Source organism: Haliotis asinina, chromosome 6 (assembly GCF_037392515.1).
Source record: "Haliotis asinina isolate JCU_RB_2024 chromosome 6, JCU_Hal_asi_v2, whole genome shotgun sequence".
Lineage (NCBI taxonomy): Eukaryota > Metazoa > Mollusca > Gastropoda > Lepetellida > Haliotidae > Haliotis > Haliotis asinina.
This window is the reverse complement of record NC_090285.1, coordinates 13,639,954-13,663,986: the sequence shown is the minus strand read 5'-3', so window position 1 is coordinate 13,663,986 and position 24,033 is coordinate 13,639,954. Positions and strand designations below refer to the sequence as shown.

Sequence of the window (24,033 nt, the reverse complement as noted above, 5' to 3'; positions counted from 1 at the left end):
GCCTGAACAGCTTTGACTTGTAGATAACTCCAATTCTGACATGATGTAACATATGATGTGAAAGAAAGTGAAGAGGAGAGTTAATTGTAAACTTCTGAACGTATGAAACTTTGAGTAGGTACAACAGGGCTGAAGTTAACATTTCTAAATTAAGGGGCACCATCAACAGTAAAAGAGTGTTATATCAATACGTTTATGCATAAAACGTAACCTGTAAAATATTTATAAGGGGGAAGGGGGCAGCTGAACCCCTGCTTCCCCGGCCCTCTACAACCAGAGCTCAGACACAGGTATCGGCCTTGAAGTATATTTTCTAACACTTTGAGTGATGCTATTTCATCAACTATTTTAGCCAAGTGAAACTTCCATTAACCATACCAAAGAAATTTTGTTCTTTTTCTGTATTGTTTTAATAACATTTCACATCCAATGAACTGTGTGTTTACATATCAGTACAAACTTAGTTTTCTGTCATACATAAGTAGTAAAACTACAATGGCGGCCATATTGGCAGCCATTTTGAATTCTGAGTAATATGAAATCATTCCATATAACATGCTGTCACTCTAAAGGGACCGGAACAGGTTACGAAATCCTATTTCTAGGCCCCTTTTGAGATTTTCCACCTGGACTACAGGACATTATTTAGATTCATAACATGAAGAAAGGCCTAATATTGTATACATTATAAGAAAATGAAAACATTTTTCTATCACAAAAGCTAATGTACGATGTCATTAATAACACAGTTTTCAACTTGATAATCATTAATAACGTTTCCATGGTGATATTTCCGATTATCGATCATTTTAGCCCTACCTGTTACAGTACCTCTTGCTTCTTTGAATCAGGTTCCAAGACGCTCATTCTAACACTACTCTCACGAACTGACAACACGGAAGTCCCCAGTGCAGTAGAAAGGAAAAAGGCTGATCAATATCACCGTGACAGATGTACATTGTCCATGTGTAATTAGATGCGTAAGGACCGTTATACAAATCACAGCATCAGTAACACGTTCTCCCAGCTTGAATGCTTGCCATTTACCGGTTGCCCTTAACAACAAGACGCCGGATGTGTTTACATCTGACGGGTCACCTCCAACAGCTGATTCAAGATATTTATTTGTAGAAAACCATCTGACCCATGGTACAAATGATACAACAAACATTTTTTTTCTTTTTTCTCTTTTCATCATACATTCAAATTCGTGTTTAAGAACTTTAGCAAGATCTAACAGAAAATGTCATTATTTGATTAACACAGGTTTGAAATATCACTTTGATGACCACTTCTACAGTTCGCGATCTTTGTTACGATCGTACAGTCCATGTGTTTCATTCATTCAGCATTGCATTAGTGTGTGTCCAGAGACATACCGATTATTACTAAAGACATTTATCTTACTCAGGTATCCACTTCTAAATAAATTTAATACACATCTGTGCTCACTGGAACTAACGTTTAACAAATATTTTTCACAGTTAAACAAAGGCTTATGAGAATGATAAAATGTGAGAGAATAACTCTGGTGGGATTATGGCCAGTTCTGATAAGCACATTCTATAACACGTTGACTGAAGACATAAACAAAATGGTCTGAATCTTGGCTTATCAAGATCCAACTATAGACTCAGTGGTGTAAATGTGGTCATTTACTTCAGTCAACTATTCTAAACTAGATTTTGCAAAGTGCGCCATACTGTTTAAAGTTCCGGTGTACAAACGAACTGACAAAACAAATTCGTAATGGTGAAAAGATTATCAATGTCATGAAAACAATAAATGATGAATTAAGTAAAGGTAGGCGAATTCTTAACAAAACTGTACATCAAAATGCAACTGTTCACATGCACGATATTTGCATATGCTTTTCAGCAATTTGATGCATGATCATCCTACTATTCATCTGCATAAGGTTTGCAGTTGATTCCCCCAGGTCAGTGGAGAAATTAATCTTCGTTGTATATAAACATATGTACATAGTGAGTGCTTTAAGAGAGACTAAACTTTTGATGAGAAGTATACATCTTTTTGGCACGCAACCAACAAGTTCGTTTCTGTTCTAGTCTATCTTACCCATTCCCGTTACTTTCACTCTGGCCCTAACCGATTCGTCAAAGGGTATCAGTAATAACGCTACCCTGGTTTATGAGACGATGCTCATTGTATCGACCATTGGTTTGGGCCATTGTACATTTCGTTACGAACATCTGCTTTGATCTCTATTCCATGTTGATTCGTTAACACATGCTCTGTCATAGTATCGCAAGATGACAATCACTGGATTATCTGGTCCAGCCTCGATTTGTTTACAAACAACATCATACAGTTGTAATGCTGCTGAAATATATATGTGCTTTTTCCAGAGACTTCTATGAATGCGGAAAGGGTTTTGTCGCTTCTGTTTTAAGGCTAAATTGTGTCATACAAGACTCTGCCACCAACAGAATCCGAAGTTGTGATTTTATGGAGAAATCATACGTTCAAGCAATGAATAGTATCTGCCATGTGGTGTAGTGGATAAAGCTTCCGTCCGATGAGAGGAAGGTCATGTTCGATCCCCGACCTCGAGATAGGAAATGACGTTCAAACATGATATTACACTGACTGGCGCTCGAATGGCATTAAGACATTAACGCAAAGACAGATGGCTGTGAGTGAGTGAGTGAGTTTAGCGCCGCTTTTAACAATAATATTCCAGCAATTTTACCGGGGGAGAAGAGGGTGGCGCTTTAACCACTAGACTACCCCACCGCCCTTCGAAAAGGGATATCACGTACACAAAACGAACGCATACTCAAATAGATGCTCATACCCAGGCGCTCGCACGCAAACAGAAGTATGCTGACACGCACCTGTACGCACATATGGAACATTGACAGGTTCACACAAGCACATGATCATACACGTGCTCCCTGCCCCCCACCCCACCACCACCCCACCCTACCACCACTCCCCACCACAAGCACAAATGCTTACACACACACACACACACACACACACACACACACACACGCACGCACGCACACACACACTTTAACACATGTCATGCACACATATATTTAACAATGTGGTTACATACCGCTATAATCTGAGCGCAATGTTGAACCACATCTGTTCTTACCAACTATCAAATACCCCTTTCCACCAAACAAATAAATCCGCTGATCAAAAGTTCGGACACCTATATCGTGCTATTACCAACCCAAACAATGACTTCAACACACAGCCAGACGCTGCAGCCTGATGCATCATTCTTTCTTCAGCAACTTAATTCATCTCAGCCGAATAGTCCTCCAAATGTGACACCCACAACGACGTCACGTGCATCACCCTGGTTCTCGAGGTCACGACCAGAGGTCACGGGTATGCCAAGCTGGACAACACTGATAACATGGTGAGCGAAGTTACCAGTTAAAAGAGGATTCTGTTGTCAGGCCTGACCTCAACTTCAGCATTCCCGATGTAAACGCCTTCCCTTGTACGGTCCACGATGATTACTCGTTTGATTGGCCTGCAAGCAGTAATAGTAATATTTTTAATAAATGACAAATCTTACTATCAAACAAAAACAAAACGAAAACGAGAAACGCATAGACGAGAAATCTGTTTCAAAAATGTTGTAAACATGTATAACTCGTCCACAAATAGACTTTAGTGCATGAAATGTTACACCAGTTTAAGTGATATTTTGCCCTACCTTTTTCATACGATGCCCTAGGGCAAAATATCACTTTGTCCTGGTAACTTGACGTCATGAACAATGCCATGACGTCGCGGTTCTTTTGTGAGGTTACGTTTTACAAGCGGCGACGGCGAGTAGTCGGTCCATATTTGAAATTGTAAACCAAAAGTCACTGTGTTCTGTAATCTGATTGGTTGAAAAACATGATCAAATGGGATTTGATTCCCGGAAATTGCAAGACTATTCGCTGCGTATTAACATGTAGAAGCATCGCAAACAATCGTTTTGTTGCGTCATCCTCAGTGGTGACGTCATTCAAATCATATTGTGATGTACAGTCAGAGTGACGTCACAAATAAGCAGATGCTAACATGGGAACCAGATGAAACGACCAGCTGATGACACTTCACCGAGTACTCGATGTAAAGGAGTGCAGACAGTAAAACCCTTTGGTTTACTTTTTTGTTTACAGTCTGTGTAAACGCCGTCGGTTCCAAATGTATTCCCGGGTTTCAAATACACAGTAACACCTAGAAACTGGCCAACATATGATGTTTATCTCTTAAGTAGATTTGGATTCATTTTCCTCAATTTAAAGACTTCGGTAATAAACTGAATATTATATCAGTGCCCATAACATACCATGTTTACGACACTCGTGCCGAAATATCTGTTACAGTATATCCCTCGCTCGCTATCCCTCATTAAATACCAACATTTAGGCACTCGTGCCGTAAACATAGTACGGCATGGGCACTCATATAATACCCTCTGTATCCGAATCTAAGTAGCATATGAAACTCCTAAACATTTGAGCCAGGCCACAGGGCTGGTTAGATGTCAATCTTGCTAGGCCTGACCAAAATATACCTCCTCACAAAATTATATATGTCTAAATTTTAACACTACTGTCGGGCAGCTGAATTCGAGAATCTAGCAGTCCGTGTTGAAAAAACTCGTCTTGGACGGTCGGACCCCTTGAAACCCCATGGAACTTTATGAATGTAATACATCCAAACATTTAAGGGTAAACCATGTCCCATTCCACATGAGCTTAGTCATTTCTTGCATTACGGGGTTAATCGTGGACTGACAGAGCAAAATACAGCAAGACGTTGATGCTGGTCACGTGAGACCCGTGAAGATTGGCTTTAGGAATGGTCCTCAGCAGGCCATTCTTGTTAGAGGCTACCTGGAATCTGGTGGTCAGGGTCGTTCACTTCATTAACTTGATCTCACCGCATCCCTCTTGCGTAGATCCATGCTACATGTTACATGGTACTTGTTTCAAGATGGATGCGGCTAGGTAGCATAGTGGCTAAAGCGTTCGCTCATCACGCCGAAGGCCAGGGTTTGATTCCCCACATGGGTACAAAGTGTGAAGCTAGTTTCTGGTGTCCCCCGGGATATTGCTGAAGTAGTTCTAAAAGCGTCTCATTAAACGTAAGAGCATCTAAGAGGGCTTGTCAAAACGTTCTAAGCCTATATGTATCTTCTAGGCTATTCATATCAACTAATCTTAGGAGTGTTGTTGGACAATGTTCTTCATCAGCATTTCCAGTCATTTTACTCAAATAGATCGAGTAAAGCATATTTGTATGGTGACTGATTTGCACCATCGCTTCCTCGCCTTAAAATTTGGAGGCGAGAGAGCGAGAATGCGACATCGCGAGACGAGAAAGCGATATCGCGAGACGATAAAGCGATATCGCGAGACGAGAAAGCGACAACGCGAGACGAGAAAGCGATAGAGCAAGGAAGCGAGAAAGCGGTAGAGCGAGATAGCGATAGAGCGAGAAAGCGATATTACCCACAATTCAGTCCTGTCTGGGCATGGCTCAATCGCCATCCGTACTTTCTCAATAGTATTAAATGGTTTTCAGGATTGTTCGTGTCCATGACATTGTTTGATTTGACGTTTAGAGAAAATCTAAGATAGATGTAGACTTTCCTTTGGCAAACTGTTTGAACGTATATGGTATACAATATCGTGAAATACCGGAAACATTCAATCTGTGACGTGACTGAGGTGTGTGTGTGTGTGTGTGTGTGTGTGTGTGTGTGGAGGGGGGGGGGGGGAGAGACAAATAAGGCATTGCGATAGCACTAATTCAACCTACACATCACTGCAACAACCCCATTAAGTGAGTGAGATTCGATCGATTTATGTCGCTCTTAGCAATAATCCAACGAACTTGAACCATTTATGTTTTTCATGGTTATCAAAAATACAGCTTTACTTTCTTTGATTTCTTCAAGATGACATTTTCAAAATTAATTAACTGACGATCTTCACCTTTGTGAACCCAAATCGCTCCTACTCAAGGATCGAAGAGGCGCGCCTAACAGTAAAGCACCTTAAATTGGTATCTAAATGTAGAGACAGAACCATTCCACAGTCAGTGATCTAACCTAGGCAAACGTTCGTCCAGTCGAAGCTGAATATAGGTAGCATACAGTACGCAGTTAAACGTAGGTCGAACTAACCATAATGAACTCCGAGCAGTATTTAGCAGTTGGTGTGCCGAACAGTGGGAAAAGTTCTATGGATATGCAGCTTCTTTATTATAATATAAGCAACGTTTTGGTGTAGCCACAGTTATCAAGTACCTGATGTACATTACTGCAGGAAACGCCTATATATACATCAGTAACGTTTGTTCAGTAAGGTGATTGATGTTTACTCATTGACAATGATGCATGATGAAGCCAAGTGTCCATGTAAATTACAACTCTTTGCTCTGTATCACGTTTATCTGATATCGTACATATCTTCACTTAGAGTAGGTTATGAATATATTATTGAGACAGTTTAAATGACATTTATATGTCGAAAGTTGATGTGTAAAACATTCCGTTTGCCATATGTGGCAGCGTCTGTATACATGTATTATATGTATCTCAAAGAATACAGCTGTTCGTGGTCGCATTTGATAAGTTGATTGGTGACGCGTGTATCCAATTAACCTTTTTTCAGTCTGTAACATTTTCGTTGTCAGACGAGGACTTGAAACTTGTTCAATATATGTAATGATCTACCTGTATTATCCTATTTATAGTCTGGCCAATTTATGTCAAACCTATTCGAATCTAGCGATCTAATGAGAGCAACATATGGCATTCCCTGGGTTGACGGCGGTCTGTAAATAATCGAGTCTGGATAAGACAATCCAGTGATCAATATCATGAGCATCGATCTACATGATTGGGTTACGATGACATGTGTCAGCGAGCCTGACGACCTGATCCCGTTTGTACAACAAGCAGAAGTTGCTGAAGACTAATGTATGGAAGGTAACTGGTTACTTCTGTATTTGTGGAACACGATGTTACGGAGTATATTTTTATTTCTTTCATCAGGTGTATGAAGAAATTCTGAAACGGAAAGCTAAATACGAACATTTACAACAACCGTGATAAGATAACAAGGGAATCCGATAGTTAATTAGCGCTAAACTAGTCGGGTGGATGGGCAAATGGAAGCCACTGATTGTTCATCCAGGCATGAGTGATGAGATAACAATGGAGGCATTTAACAAGAGAAATGACAATAGAGAAAGGTAAGCCAGGAATTAATCCAGGCCTTTCATAGGCTTTCAAAACACTCATTTATTTTTTTAAAAAAACCAGTCTCGGTCTCTGGAGTTGTTGTTGGATTATTGGCTAGACAAGTTAAAATATTAATCACAAAAATGCCATAGAATTCGAAAACATGTGGATTTTATTCTATGCGACTAAAACAAATGGTGATTCAGTTTCCTGTTAGATTCAGTCATACGCAGGCAAGACAACATGCGCAGACTGGGCAAAATTAAGGTAAATATCGCTTTCTCACTCTATCGCTTTCTCGACTGGCTGTATCGCTTTCTCGCTTTTTCGCCTTGTTATATTGCTTTCACGCTTGCATCGATTTCTCGCCTTGTTTTATCGCTTTCACGCTTCCATCGATTTCTCGCCTTGTTTTATCGCTTTCACGCTTTCTCGCACTATCGCCTTCTTGCTCCATCGCTTTCTCGTCTAGTGTCATCGCTTTCTCGTCTAGTGTTATCGCTTTCTCGTCTAGTGTTATCGCTTTCTCGTCTAGTGTTATCGCTCTCTCGTCTAGTGTTATCGCTTTCTCGTCTAATGTTATCGCTTTCTCGTCTCGTGTTATCGCTTTCTCGTCTAGTGTTATCGCTTTCTCGTCTAATGTTATCGCTCTCTCGTCTAGTGTTATCGCTTTCTCGTCTAGTGTTATCGCTCTCTCGTCTCGTGTTATCGCTTTCTAATCTTGTGATATCGATGGCCCAAATCAGCCACCATACATGTGAACTCGTCATTACCGGCATAGCGTTTTCCACGGAGATGTTCCTTCAATTTTGGAAAATGGTGAAAGTCACTTGGGGCCAGGTCAGGCGAATATGGAAGATGAGGAAGTTCTTCGAAACCACATTGATGTACTGCAGACTTTGAAAATCGGGAGGTGTGAGACGAAGCATTGTCATGTAAAATCAGAACTCCATCCCCCAACATCTCTCACGTTGTACTCGTATGTACACCCCAGTATGCTTCAAAGGCATGTTGCTTTCGAACTAGTTGATCTATTTGAATAAAATAACTGGAAATGCTGATGAAAAACTGTCCAACAACATTAGTTGGTGTCACCAGTCTAGAAGTTATAGTCTGGCAGAAAATGTTTCAGGATGGTGTCTTGTACCTTCACTTTAAAACTATAAGTGCTATCCGTTTCCAATATGGTACGAGGCTTTATAATTCTTCTACCATTGTGGATTTTAATTGTCACAATTTATCACTCGATAATAAGAAAGTCACAATAACACCTCACATGTCAAGGATGCTGAGCTACTTACCGGAACAGCGACCTGGTCATGCAAATAGGCAGGTCACACGTCAGATCCTTACATTCTGCTCGGCAGATCATGTCATGTGACTTCAAGCGAAGTGCACACACATCTACACATAGAGAATGTCCGCATCCATTTTGTCGGCTGACGTTAAAGACATTATTAGAAAAATCTATATTTTTTTCAAACGAGACAGTGAAAGGGGCCGTCCATTTGTAGCTCTTGAAAAGTATTTCAAACGGACCCAACATGCCTTGGATCTCACAAAGGGCGAGTTGAGTGGAATTACCCATGCATCGTCTACGGACATCCAGGGACAACTCCACACAAACTTTATTCCATGCACCGACAGGGTTCGCCTCGCTGAATGTCCCTGCATGGAGTAGGGTTTATTTCCTGTCTCGTGAAGAGTTCGCTTCCGTCACAGCGCTGAATTCCCAAAGAAACACAATCGCCTTATTTTCATAGTCATTTTCACCAGCACAAATGGCAAACGTTATTTTTGTATATTTAGGCATGAACTCCTGACTTACCTGAACAGATCTGACATGTGAAAAAAGTGCATGTATTACTACTCACTTGTTTTTCACCGCTTCTCCAACCTTCCTCCGCCTCGAACATATCCCAACAACATAGTTCCGGAAGTCCTGGTTAAACATGCAATAGATGAGGGGGTTCACAAGACAGGAACTCTTGCACATCATCGTTGGAATCGTGGACATCCACGGAGCCAAGCCGTCCACTGTTGTGAACACGACGGCCAAAATGGCGTATGGCGACCATAGGACGGCGTAAGATACAACCATGGCCATGGTTATCTAAAACACGAAACGTCAGTTAGATACCTCTATTCACATCTCTGTTTGGGTGAGGGATACCTACTTGATTTTGTCTCTGTTTGTATATTGTTTAAGGCCACACTGAAATATTCCAAATAAATGGTGGTGTTCTGTACATAATCGAGTCTGGACCAGACAATCCATTGATCAACAGCATGCATGGGCGAAACTTCTATTACGCATTTGCATGCAACAATTTTGTCTATCTATATCTTTTTAACTTGATTTCGAAACACTATGACTTACAATCGACTGACATCTTTCGTTTTGCTTCATATTCAACGTGACTTCGGATTTGACACTGACAGTGTCATCGACGAATTTGCTGGTCAGGCTGACAGACGGCTAGCGTTAGTCTTGCCTTGCTAGGCCATTACTGTCTTTTGGAGACACTATATTAGCAGTTTGAACTTCCAAGTGTGTCAGCATGTATTAAATGACTTTTACTTTGGAAACTTTGTATCTGTTTTGAGTTCAAGGCTGATTCACACTTCAAAATCATTTCAGTTTCTGGACATATTGATGTCGCTTTTGAATTTCTATTGCGAGTAGTCACTAATTGTATAATTTGTCTTTAGGGGTGGATATTGTGACAATCCGCATATACTATGTCTTAGTATTGTTTTACGAAAACATTCGTTTTCGAGTTTGCTAATTTGGTCTTATAAATATTGCTAATTTACTTCTCAAAATGCAGGAAAACGTATTTCAGAGCGTTTTCATTTCAAAATATTCTCTCCTGGGGGTATGCCCCCGAATCCCCCTACCAGGCCTCCCGATATAACTGTTGCTGTTTGCACACAATTTCGCTTTCCTTAGTTACACCCATGCCATGTGCATCGACCTAAGCAGTACGTGACGTGTGTCAACTATGTCCGCGAGCCTGACCACCAGATCCCGTTAGTCACCTCTTACAACAATCACGGATTATCGAAGACAATAACCGGATCTTCAAGGTATTTACCCCTCTGACAGGCAGTGATGTAACTTCAGATATTCAAAAAAAGTTGTTCAAAACAATCCATTCGACCAGTAACTAAACGTTGGGAAGATCTGCTTGGGCTGTTGGATAATACTTGAAATGAAGTCTTTTCTTTGGGTGAGAAAACATGTATAGTGTAGCTGAAGCCCTTTTCACATCAGTACGACTTACCCAACCAGTGCGGCTTACCATCATGTCTTCTTCTAAGCTACTGACCTCTTCCCGACGACCTGGTAACGTCGGAATATGAACTAAAGGGCAAAATATACGATGCCAAAGTTTATTTTGATTATTTTTAGACTCGAGCTCCAACGGTGCTGGTTGTTGTGAGTTTAAAACAATCGCCATAACGCTTCCCTAACACTTTATGGAAAACAACTTCTTTATTACAAGAGTGGGATGCTTCGATACGGATTCTTGTACCATTGTCACGTAAGAATGTATCACAGTGGTGGCAGAGTAGATATTGAGTGTAACAAAGATAACAAGATAAATAGGCAATTAACACAATATGATGGCATTGGGGTGATGACGAAGCCAGTGGGTAGACAATCAATTAAAACTTGTTCATATCAACGCGACTTACTCGATCTTGCCTGTGACTAACCCAGACGGAATGTGCTTCCTCCTGAAATATTCCCGAAGCACCGTTCACATCAACGCGAGTTACTCAATCTTGCCTGTGACTAACCCAGACGGAATGTGCTTCTTCCTGAAATATTCCCGAAGCCCCGTTCACATCAACACGACTAACCTGTGACTAACCCAGATGAAATGTGCTTCTTCCTGAAATATTCCCGAAGCCCCGTTCACATCAACGCGACTTACTCAATCTTGCCTGTGACTAACCCAGACGGAATGTGCTTCCTCCTGAAATATTCCCGAAGCCCCGTTCACATCAACGCGACTTACTCACTCTAGCCTGTGACTAACCCAGATGGAATGTGCTTCTTCCTGAAATATTCCCGAAGCCCCGTTCACATCAACGCGACTTACTCAATCTTGCCTGTGACTAACCCAGATGGAATGTGCTTCCTCCTGAAATATTCCCGAAGCACCGTTCACATCAACGCGACTTACTCAATCTAGCCTGTGACTAACCCAGATGGAATGTCCTTCTTCCTGAAATATTCCCGAAGCCCCGTTCACATCAACGCGACTTACTCACTCTAGCCTGTGACTAACCCAGATGGAATGTGCTTCTTCCTGAAATATTCCCGAAGCCCCGTTCACATCAACGCGACTTACTCAATCCAACCTGTGACTAACCCAGATGGAATGTGCTTCTTCCTGAAATATTCCCGAAGCCCCGTTCACATCAACGCGACTTACTCAATCTAACCTGTGACTAACCCAGATGGAATGTGCTTCTTCCTGAAATATTCCCGAAGCCCCGTTCACATCAACGCGACTTACTCAATCTAACCTGTGACTAACCCAGATGGAATGTGCTTCCTCCTGAAATATTCCCGAAGCCTCGTTCACATCAACACGACTAACCTGTGACTAACCCAGATGGAATGTGCTTCTTCCTGAAATATTCCCGAAGCCCCGTTCACATCAACGCGACTTACTCAATCTAACCTGTGACTAACCCAGATGGAATGTGCTTCTTCCTGAAATATTCCCGAAGCCCCGTTCACATCAACGCGACTTACTCAATCTAGCCTGTGACAAACCCAGATGGAATGTGCTTCTTCCTGAAATATTCCCGAAGCCCCGTTCACATCAACGCGACTTACTCAATCTAACCTGTGACTAACCCAGATGGAATGTGCTTCCTCCTGAAATATTCCCGAAGCACCGTTCACATCAACACGACTTACCCAGACGAGCCTGTCCTCCTTTGAGATATTCCTCTGTTCGACTGCTTCTTCTATGCTGATGGAGGCCATCGTTGTGCGAAGTCGCCTCATGAGTCGTCTCGATGTACGTACGACGTTCCAGTAACTGAACCCAATGATGCCAATATTGACAACGAAGCAAAAGAAGATGAGAGCCGAAGTGTAGGTTCGGCCATTTATGGTTCTCAGAGTCCAGTCGATGCTGCACGAAGTCCCGAAAGGTTCCAGGGCGTACCGGCTCCAACCCACCAAAGGCATCACAGCCCAAAAGAGCGAGTACAACCACAAACCCGCTATCACCTTTTTCGTGAAGTCGACAGTCAATCGATGCTCTGCAAGGGATAAATTTGAATTTAAATCTCATTCTGTAGTTCTTCGCATTTTTGAACTAGTTTGTGAAAAATTATCTCCTAGTTCGTGAATCGCTCCTTTTCAATTTAAAAGGCGTTGTTTGTTTCTCAAAATTATATATAAGAGTCAGTCTAATCTTTGCACTAGCAATGCAGCTTCTTTATGCTATGAATAGGATGACGTATAATACGTCACCACTTTTCAATATCATAGTATGATTTCATTATGGTGTTGCAAAACATGTACAAGACCGAAATAACCCTTCGTATTATCCGATCTTATATAAATACATGTTGTTTATCTTGCAGAGCAATGCCAACCTATTCCCTGCAAGGCATACAGTAAGGATGATGAACAATGGACTACGCCCTTTCTTTCATCATGGGCTCTTGTCATGACGTTCATGATTGACTATGCGATGTAGTTCACCACTGACTATGCGATGTAGTTCACCACTGACTATGCGATATAGTTCATCACTGACAATGCGATGTAGTTCATCACTGACTATGCGATGTAGTTCACCAGTGACTATGCGATGTAGTTCACCAGTGACTATGCGATGTAGTTCACCACTGACTATGCGATGTAGTTCATCACTGACTATGCGATATAGTTCGTCACTGACTATGCGATGTAGTTCATCACTGACTATGCGATATAGGTAATCATTTACTATGCGATATAGTTCATCACTGACGATGCGATGTAGTTCATCACTGACTATGCGATATAGTTCATCACTGACTATGCGATGTAGTTCATCACTGACTATGCGATATAGGTAATCATTTCCTATGCGATGTAGTTCATCACTGACTATGAGATATAGTTCATCACTGACTATGCGATGTAGTTCATCACTGACTATGCGATGTAGTGCATCACTGACTATGCGATATAGGTAATCATTTACTATGCGATGTAGTTCATCACTGACTATGCGATGTAGTTCATCACTGACTATGCGATATAGTTCATCACTGACTATGCGATGTAGTTCATCACTGACTATGCGATATAGTTCATCACTGACAATGCGATGTAGTTCATCACTGACTATGCGATATAGGTAATCATTTACTATGCGATATAGTTCATCACTGACTATACCAAAACGTCCACACACAAAATATTCAACATTTTGTGTATTGTTACAATGTATAGAACCAACTTCTGTGGCCCTCCGCTCAGATTTTGATGGACTTTTGCTAAAAGCGGCGTAAGACCATTCTCACTCACCATTACGCACTTCTACACATTTTATAGAAGGATCTGATTTTAGTAACCAGCGCCTCCCTTACAAAGCACTAAGGCGATTGCAAGTCACTAAGGTAACCTTAGTGCAGTGTTAAAGAAAGGTTGTTAAGGTTAACCTTAATTAAGGTTGCTTCGTGAAACGAGCCCCTGGCCGTCTAATGCAATTTATCTCGTTTGTAAGGGCAGGTATTCTTGTAATGCTTAACTGTGAGTAACGCTTCTTGGGGACAGTGAAATAGACGTTTATTTTTTGGCAGTGGATGTTAAGAATGAAAATTTACAATCACTTCAGTAGCAAATGTTCTTGTAATCGGAATGTAAGCGAATGTTAATATCAGGGTTAACAACCAGTCGATTACATGCCTAAAATGGTTGAAAAGTCGGTTTACATTGCGAGAATAATAATAGTAATGAAAATCTTTACAATACTCAATCAAAGTATTACGTAGGCGCTCAAAGCACTACAGAATAATAATAATGATATTTGTCAGTGGATGTGTTAACTTCTCCGAACAGCCGAGACACGGCTGATGTTTGGCATCTCAACGTTGATAAATTGTCAGCAACGTCCTGACTTTCTTTGAAAAAGAAGCTATAGATGGTTTAATATATCCGATGTATGCATGCTTCGCACGAAAGGCACAGTTTTGACATTCGCTGGTCCCTTTTTAATGATGGTAACTCGACCAGCCGTGTAAACCGCAAATACTATCGCAAATATGTGCGCAAACTGGTTTCAGCCCGTGTTTGATAGAGGCAACGGCAGTCCTGTCCACGTCAAAGTCCTAATGTTAATTAGTTACCCGTTTGACTCCTGCGGGATGTAACATTAGAGAAGAGATTAGTTAAATCCTAGTGGTACATCATTACTATTTAACCTAGACTGGCAACAGTGGATTCAATTAATATCTGCGATTTATGATGTTAATCATCTTATTATATGGATTTTATGATTTTATTATGGTTAACGTGTAATCCATATTGACGTCATTTCAGATATTCTCTTTGGACGGGCACGTATATATCGATAACTACACATGCCGGTGGTGACATCAGTTAATCCTATCAACTGATATTTTACTGAATATTCTAGACTGTGTTGTGTCTGGAGATCAGTATAATAAACTGTTCGTGATAGCAATGTGAATAGTAATAATAATAATGATATCGCTTAGGGTTATACAAACGCACTGGTCATTCTAATTATGCATTTTAAACAGGTAAACTATAAACCATAGTTAACTGAGCAAAATTATAAATAGATTTGGGACCCGTGAAGATCCGGGTTAGAACTGATCTTCAGCAGCCCATGCTTGTAGTAAGAGGAGACATGCTTGTCGTGGGAGGCGACCATGCTTGTCGTGGGAGGCGACTGTGCTTGTCGTAAGAGGCGACTGTGCTTGTCGTAAGAGGCGACTGTGCTTGTCGTAAGAGGCGACTGTGCTTGTCGTAAGAGGCGACTGTGCTTGTCGTGGGAGGCGACCATGCTTGTCGTAAGAGGCGACCATGCTTGTCGTAAGAGGCGACTGTGCTTGTCGTAAGAGGCGACTGTGCTTGTCGTGGGAGGCGACCATGCTTGTCGTAAGAGGCGACTGTGCTTGTCGTAAGAGGCGACTAACGGGATCGGATGGACAGGTTCGCTGACTTAATGATACATGTCATCGTATCCTACATGCTTAGTAATTGGTGTAATTCCTAGATAGATAGATCTAGCCTACGGCCTAATAAGGAGCTGAAGATGCGTCTAGAGAAGATGTACCTGGAATAAGGATACTACCCCAAGGACATCGTAGATTAACTGTTGTCTTAAGTCATTGTGAAGGTATGGCTGTTACGATGCCTTAGTGCCACTATTTCTTTGTGCACAGGGTCCCAGACCGGATCTATGATAAATTGAGTGATGGTATGTGAGTAAGGTTTTATGGCGCTATTTACAATATTCCAATATGACTGCAGACGTTGAAGGACATACTCTCAATTCCATTACTCGAGGTCGTAAGCTGCTGTGTACCCGGGTCCCGCTTTACAAAACTATCCTAACTACTGTCGTGCCTACTATAAAGCGATGGTAGCGTTAAGATGATTGTAACTCTCATACTTTAACGTTAACTTACGACTGGCGTGGCTCTGCGATAGCTCTCTCAAACGGGGCACTGTAACAATGAGCTACGACAGCTGTAACGCTACGATAGTTTTCTCAAACGGGTCCCTGTAACAAAGACTTACGGCAGTCATAGCACTACGATACTTTTCTCAAACGGGCCCCTGTAACAGACTTACGACTGTCGTAGCGCTACGATACTTTTCTCAAATTTGCCCCCATAACTAGACTTACGACTGTCGTAGCGCTACGATACTTTTCTCAAATGTGCCCCTATAACTAGACTTACGACTGTCGTAGCGCTACGATAATTTTCTCAAATGTGCCCTTATAACTAGACTTACGACTGTCGTAGTGCTACGATAATTTTCCCAAATGTGCCCCTATAACTAGACTTACGACTGTCGTAGCGCTACGATAGTATTGTGAAACGATCACCGATACGTAAAACGACAGGATATCGGACAAGGATATCGTATCGTTAGAAAGAATACCGATAGAATGAGTAACATGTACTTACTCAGGTGTGGCCAACACATATAGATGTAACGGTATACACTGAGCCCGACCAAGGTTTTCATGTCCGACAAGGCCAGGATGAAGGTCGTGAAGGCTTGGATGAGACATCCGATTTCTCCATACAAAAATCGCTGCGCAAAACAGGACGTAGTGGTCAGGGGGTACCCAAACAGTGAGATACCAAGGTCCGATATTGTTAGATTAAGGATGAATAGATTCTGGGGATTTTTCAGAAGCTTCTTGTTTTTGTAGAAGATGTGTAGAACAACCACGTTGCCGAAGGTTGCCAGGACACCTGAAGACACAGACATATAAATACAGCAAAACACCGTTGTGTCGAAAGTAAAGGGACCACAGTTCGAGTTATCAAATGTGTGACACAATATCGTGGTTACAGTTGATCTTCGGTAACCCATGCATGTCGTAAGGGGCGACTAGCTGGATTAATCACCTGTGCCCCGTTAGTCAAGGTGTTGGTAGAGCTACGACAGTCGTAACGCTTTTACTTTAACGTAGACTTACGACAGTCGTAACGCTTTTACTTTAACATAGCCTTACGAAAGTCGTAACGCCCATACTTTAACATAGACTTACGACAGTCGTGACTCCCATACTTTAACATAGACTTACGACTGTCTTTGCGCTACGATCGCACTGAGGAACGGGACCCAGCACCCAGATTTTCGAAGATCTCTTAGCGCTAAGATAGTCGTACGTCAATGTTATTGTATGGCACTTACGACTATCCTAGAGCTAAGAGAGCTTCGAAAATCTTGGCCCTGGTTTATTACGTATCGGATACTTTTTTGTTTCACTTCATGATATATTTTTTCAAAAACGGACTGTGTGTTGTGATACTACACACTTTCTGTATTTGTTTCCGCATGGCATTAGTCATGGTCACACACTACCTTCAGTAATTTTTCTTATGATAATGTCTTGTTGAACTTAATTACAACCTACAGTGATGTTTGTTATGAAATATCTTTGCTGAACTAAATTACAACCTGCAGTTAGGTTCATCATTGACAATGTCTTTGCTGAACTTGATTACAACCTGCAGTTATGTTTATCATTGATAATATCTTTGCTGAACCTAATTACAACCTACCGTGATGTTTATTATGATAATATCTTTGCTGAACCTAATTACAACCTACCGTGATGTTTATTATGATAATATCTTTGCTGAACCTAATTACAACCTGCAGTTAGGTTTATCATTGATAATATCTTTGCTTAACATAATCACAACCTGCAGTTATGTTTACCATTCATAATATATTGATCAACTTAAATACAACCTGCAGTGATGTTTATTACGGTGATATCTTCCTGAACTTGGTTTTAGTTGTTATTAATCATGATAAAGAAAAAACCATGATGTTTATTGTGACATTATTTTATTAACCTTGAATTCACAAGATATCAACCATGCACAAATGCAGTAATTTAGTGAGTTTAGTTTTACGTCGGTTTTAGGAATCGTCCAGCAATATAACGCCGGGGGACACCAGAAATGGGTCTCACACATTGTATCCATGTGGGGAATCGACCCTGGGTCTTCGGCGTAACGAGCAGACGTTTTAACCACTTGGCTACCCCATCGCTCTGTGGTCAAATATAGACATAGACAGTGTTTATTAATGAAATATATCAGTTTATAAATTCAGATTATAACTTCTTGTTTGCTCTTGTTTCGATGGCGTTCTTACGTCGGTATCATTATGTAGCTTGATAACGATGTAAGAATCTACACCAAAACGTCGCTCAACGTAATAAACAAGATTTGTAGCTTGATAACGATGTAAGAATCTACACCAAAACGTCGCTCAACGTAATAAACAAGATTTGTAGATTGATAACGATGTAAGAATCTACACCAAAACGTCGCTCAACGTAATAAACAAGATTTGTAGCTTGATAACGATGTAAGAATCTACATCAAAACGTCGCTCAACGTAATAAACAAGATTTGTAGCTTAATAACTATGTAGGAATCTACATCAAAACGTCTCTCAACGTAATTAACAAGAAGTTGTAATCCATAAAGCTGTATGCTTCATTTTCGGCTCACCAACCTCTAGAATGCCTATTAAACAAGTGGTAGTGTTTATTGTGATACTATTTTGCTAAGCAAGTTTTCAAACGATGTGCTAATCAACCAGGACCCGATATTATGTTATAATTCTACCGAACATGACATTAATTAGGATCAAATACAGACAACTCGTATTGGTTTTTTAATCTAAAAAATATATTGTTGATGCTTAACATGCGTACGACGTACTTTATCAAGATCAGTTGGGAAACCTCCATTGTGTTAACGGCAAGGGTGTTTTCCCGATCTTGGCACCAGCATAATATATATGCTCTTGGCATCAGATATTATTGATTAACAGCAGGTGAACACTGACATTTTCATTTAAAGGACTGCAACTTTCGCGTGACTTGAATTGCTGGAGTATTCCTCGCTTAGGTGAAAAAATACAAGAACATTCATTCATAGAGCTGCGTACTGGCACATGAATTGTAAAGCAGTATATTGCGATACGTGTTGCAATATATTGGGACCTTTCCCAGTGTTTGACAGTGAGTGACACTAATTATATGCATGTCAGTCCTAATTTCTACAACATAAGTTCCTAAACATACTGTATATGTAATGGTTTCGATAACAGGAAATTTAAAAATTAAAAAATTTAAAATTAGGTTGCATAGACATGATTTTCATGTTCTTTTTCAATTTATTGTATTACAGTGTCTCATTATCATTGAATGACGAAGGCAAACATTCGTTGTGACTGAAAGACTGGTTAGATTTTGATTTAAACCAAAACGATAAGCACAGAAATTTTATCTATGTTCTTTACCCAATGTACAGATTCTCAGAATAATCATTGCAATGGGTATCGTTGGAAAAGCGTATTGCGATAAACCGGTATATCGGCAATACGATGCAGTGAGTGAATGAGTTGGGTTTTACGCCACACACAGCAATATTCCAGCTATATGGCGGCGGTCTGTAAATAAACGAGTCTGGACCAGAACATCCAGTGATCATCAACATGAGCATCGATCTGCGCAACTGGGAACCGATGACACGTGTCAACCAAGTCAGCGAGCCTGACCACCCGATCCCGTTAGTCGCCTCTTACGACAAGCAAAGTCGCCATTTGTGGCAAGCATGGGTTGATGAAAGCCTATTCTACCCCGGACCTTCACAGTCTTTCAGTGGTGTTTTAGAAATTGAGAATTACAATGTGGACAAAAAGTTATGGATAAAATCTTTACATTTCGTGAGTGTGAAGTTTCGATAAACATTCTTGTACCGTTGTCAAGCACTCTTGAAACAGATGCAGTTGTGATCATCAAAGTTAGTTCTACAGCATTCATCCACACGTTCAGAACCATTTGGATGGTTGAAAGCAATAAAATTAACTTGCTATTAAACAATGACGTCTTTGTGTGGCATTTTTAGAAGTTGGACGTCTTATAGAACAAATATAAATGGATCACAATTTCTTTAATTCTCGACATTTCGATACAGGTTGTTGTAATGTTTTGAAGTATGTATAGTTTTGATATCTATTATACTGTTTAATAACTTGTTTCATGAGTGTTAATGTGAAATAACGTGTATAAAACAATTTAAGAAGTTATTTCGTACACATATTAGTGAAATTACGATGAAGAGCGCGACATGTATATGGAAGGCTACATGTGTTGAGTGAACAACAATCTCTCTCATTTAATCGTAGCGATCGATTTTTCACTAAAGGAAGGTTGTTCCTAAATTAACAATGGATCTAAATTACATTTCGGATCTGAAAAAAGCAACGCTAAAAAAACCACGAGTGTCAGGTTGCATAACTGACTGAGCAGTGTACAGGTGTGTGGAAATTCATGCTTCACAAACTTAGTGTATCCCCAGTAAAACTGAAGCGTTGGTGTAACCTAGTGGTTAAAGCGTTCGCTCGTCTTGCCAAAGACCCGAGTTCGATTCCCCACATGGTTGCAAATTGTGAGACCTATTTCTGGTGTCTCCCACACTTTGCAGGTTAATCATCTGCCAGTGGTAGAAATGGTAAAAAAAACTATTAGGACGGGAAAATAACGAAGCCAAAATACGTCTCTATATTTTGCCTCATAACCCTAATTAGTTTATTGTCATATTTGTATGATTTTGAAAATTGATAAAATAACACACGGTCTGCTTATACTTATAGTAAATTTCTAACATGACAGCAACATTTATACATTGTATAGATTGCCAAGAATGTGAATCCTATTTCACACACATACGCGATCTAATGTGTGTTTTCTTTCATACAGATTCTGCTGAATGCTACAAGAAATAAATTAAAACAAAATGCAAATAATGAATTTAAAACAGACTAATTTTTTAACAACAATGTCAGACTAATACCTTGTTCAGGAATGTATCCATCAATAACCACCTTAAAGAACGATATTCCATTCATCTGAAGCTGGTAAATAATCTTGCTCTATGTCGTATTTCTTACAACATTCTAATTTGCGAAAAAGTGACACATCGTTTCACGTCTTTCACATTGGTGAAAACCTGATAAACCTTTCATTGGTCACCCAAGATAGCACACCTGGCAACTAATTGGGCGATGTCCGCCATTCTAAGTAATTTTGTTAACCAAAAATAAGCAATTAATCAATCAACGCAATGATGGTTAATTCTTTGAAGGGATGATGTTGTTTTTACACTCGCACTTTACGACAGGGTATAGTCAGCATAGATTAGTACATCAACACACACTGCCTTTTGACAAATCCGCTGTAGAAGATAAAAGTAATTAATCAATCAGTGTGTTATCGGTTAATCCTTTGATCGATGTTTGTTTTATAACTCTGCTGAGTATTTACCCCAGACAGGAGAAATGCCAAATGGGAACCTTTGTTGAGTAACCTGAGTGGTGTTACCACTAACCATACCTGTTATAAATTAATTAACTGACTATCAAGAGAATGATGACAAATAACATGTGTAGGCTTACACCATCAAACGCGAGTTACAGCAAGGAAGATGTAATCTCTGTGTCGCAAGCGTCGAAGATCTTGGCCCTGATTTATTACGTATGGAATACATTTCTGCTTTACTTTATTTCAGGTGATATATGTTTTCAACAATTGTGTGTTGTGATACTACGACTTGCAAGATATTATTATGATAATGTCTTGCTGAACTGAATTACAACCTGCAGTAAAGTTTATTATGACAGTATATGGCTGAACGTAATTACAGTCTACAGTAATGTTTATTATGATAATGTATCGAACATATTTACAGCCTACAGTGATGTTTATTATGATAATGTATCGAACATATTTACAGTCTACAGTGATGTTTATTATGATAATGTATCGAACATATTTACAGCCTACAGTGATGTTTATTATGATAATGTATCGAACATATTTACAGTCTACAGTGATGTTTATTATGATAATGTATCGAACATATTTACAGCCTACAGTGATGTTTATTATGATAATGTATCGAACATATTTACAGCCTACAGTGATATTTATTATGATAATGTATCGAACATATTTACAGCCTACAGTGATGTTTATTATGATAATGTATCGAACATATTTACAGCCTACAGTGATGTTTATTATGATAATGTATCGAACATATTTACAGCCTACAGTGATGTTTATTATGATAATGTATCGAACATATTTACAGCCTACAGTGATGTTTATTATGATAATGTATCGAACATATTTACAGCCTACAGTTATGGGTTTTTTTTATGACAACGTCTTGCTGAACGTAATTATAGCCTACGGTTATGTTTATTATGATACTATCTTGCTAAACTTGATATTACTTGTTATTAATCATGGTCAAATAAAACAAACTATGATGTTTATTATGACATTATTTTACTAACCATGATATGACATTATTTTACTAACAATTTTACTAACCATGATATGACATTATTTTACTAACCATGATATGACATTGATTTACTAACCATGATATGACATTATTTTACTAACCATGATATGACATTGTTTTACTAACCATGATATCAATCATTGACAAATGCAGTAATTGGGTGAGTTTAGTTTTATTCCGATTTTAGGAATATTTCAGCAATATCACGGCGGGGAACACCAGAAATGGATTGTTTTAACAACTAGGCTACCCCACCGCCCCATGGTCAGATGTAGACATACCGTAGACTCTATTAATGAAATATATCAGTTTATAGATCACCACTTCTTGTATTACGTTGAGCGATGTTTCTATGATTATCAATCGTTATTTAGCTTGATAACGATGTAAGAATCTACATCGAAACGTCACTCAAGGTAATAACCAAGAACTTGCAATCCATAAAGTTATATGCTTCTCAAACTTATAGTTTAATCCCCAGTAAAACTGAGGCGGTGGTGTAACCTAGTGGTTTGGCGCTCTTCTTGCCAAAGACCCGAGTTCGATTCCCCGCATGGTTACAACATGTGAATGCTATTTCTGGTGTCCCCCATCCTGATAATGCTGGAATACTGTTAAACGCAATATAAAACTAAACTCACTCAGTCACCAACTTGTGGTTAAAATATGGAACGAAGTAATTAAAGTTAAGAAGATAAAATGTATACTACTCAAAAATAGTTAGAGAAGACCCGATTCTTTCACAATAAACTATAGTATATAAAGTATATACTAAAGTATATAAACTATAGTACTAAAGGAATCCAGTGTTCTTATGTTTCGTTGAGTGGTATATATTGTTGGGTGAAAATCGTTTCTTTGATTGACACAACGGTCGCTCTTCGTAGAAACGGGATTACATGTGAACGGGCAAATAAGGTCGCATTAAAGATTATGATTTCATTGGCTTTAGAGTGAGTGAGTGAATTGAGTTTCACGCCGCTTTTAGCAACATTCTAGCAACATCACGGCGCACGACGCGAGAAACGGATTTAAGACAGTATACCCATTTTGGGGAATCGAACCCGGGTCTTGGAGGTGACGAGCGAACGTGTTAACACTGGGCTAACCACCGCTTCTTGTCTTTGGTGGTCATTGAGACTGACAGATTGTTTGACAAGTACTAATAACAGTATACCTTACCAACAAGGAAGAGATACATGGCGCAGGCGATGTACCCCACGGTCGTCAAGGGTGTCACTTTGTAGACCCTCTTCAGGTATTCCCATTCATTTTCAATATAGGTGACGTTGTTGCCCAGGGAAACGTTCATGCTGTAGATGTCAGCAGTCATGCTGGTTCTGGTACTGGTTCTCGTCCAGTTCAGTGTTAAACGAAATCTTGATAGTCAGAATAAATACGTCTTTCTATCAGCGAACCGATGTGTATCCAGAATGGTACAGCCTCATACGCCACGCCAGAATCTACAGTTTTATATGTCGTCCAAACATTTACAGGTTCCTACGGCGCGCCAGGATCTAGAGATTCACAGGGCACGCCAGGATATACAACTTCATATCACGCACCATAATCTAGAGCTTCATACGTCAAGCCAGGATGTACATCATCATACGTCACGCCAGGATCTACAGTTTCATATCACACAGCAGGATGTACAG

At 39.9% G+C, this 24,033-nt stretch overlaps 1 protein-coding gene across 1 annotated transcript; it reads right to left on the bottom strand.

The window, feature by feature from the left end:
• Positions 1-3,417: 3,417 nt before the first annotated feature.
• Positions 3,418-23,687, bottom strand: LOC137286138 (opsin-5-like). The gene is made up of 5 exons (XM_067817806.1): positions 23,558-23,687; positions 16,430-16,723; positions 12,180-12,529; positions 9,112-9,350; positions 3,418-3,517 (listed from the first exon to the last, which is right to left on the bottom strand). Exons 1-5 carry the CDS (start codon positions 23,685-23,687, stop codon positions 3,418-3,420), a joined length of 1,113 nt encoding a protein of 370 aa, XP_067673907.1.
• Between the last annotated feature and the right edge of the window lie 346 nt (positions 23,688-24,033).

What these genes read in the sequence shown, in the direction of transcription:
- LOC137286138 (XM_067817806.1), bottom strand. Translation starts at nt 23,687, where the DNA reads ATGAACGTTTCCCTGGGCAACAACGTCACCTATATTGAAAATGAATGG. An exon ending in CATGTATCTCTTCCTTGTTG is followed by an intron (nt 16,724 to 23,557) that starts GTAAGGTATACT and finishes CTGTGTCTTCAG; the next exon opens with GTGTCCTGGCAACCTTCGGC. An exon ending in TATGTGTTGGCCACACCTGA is followed by an intron (nt 12,530 to 16,429) that starts GTAAGTACATGT and finishes TATCCCTTGCAG; the next exon opens with AGCATCGATTGACTGTCGAC.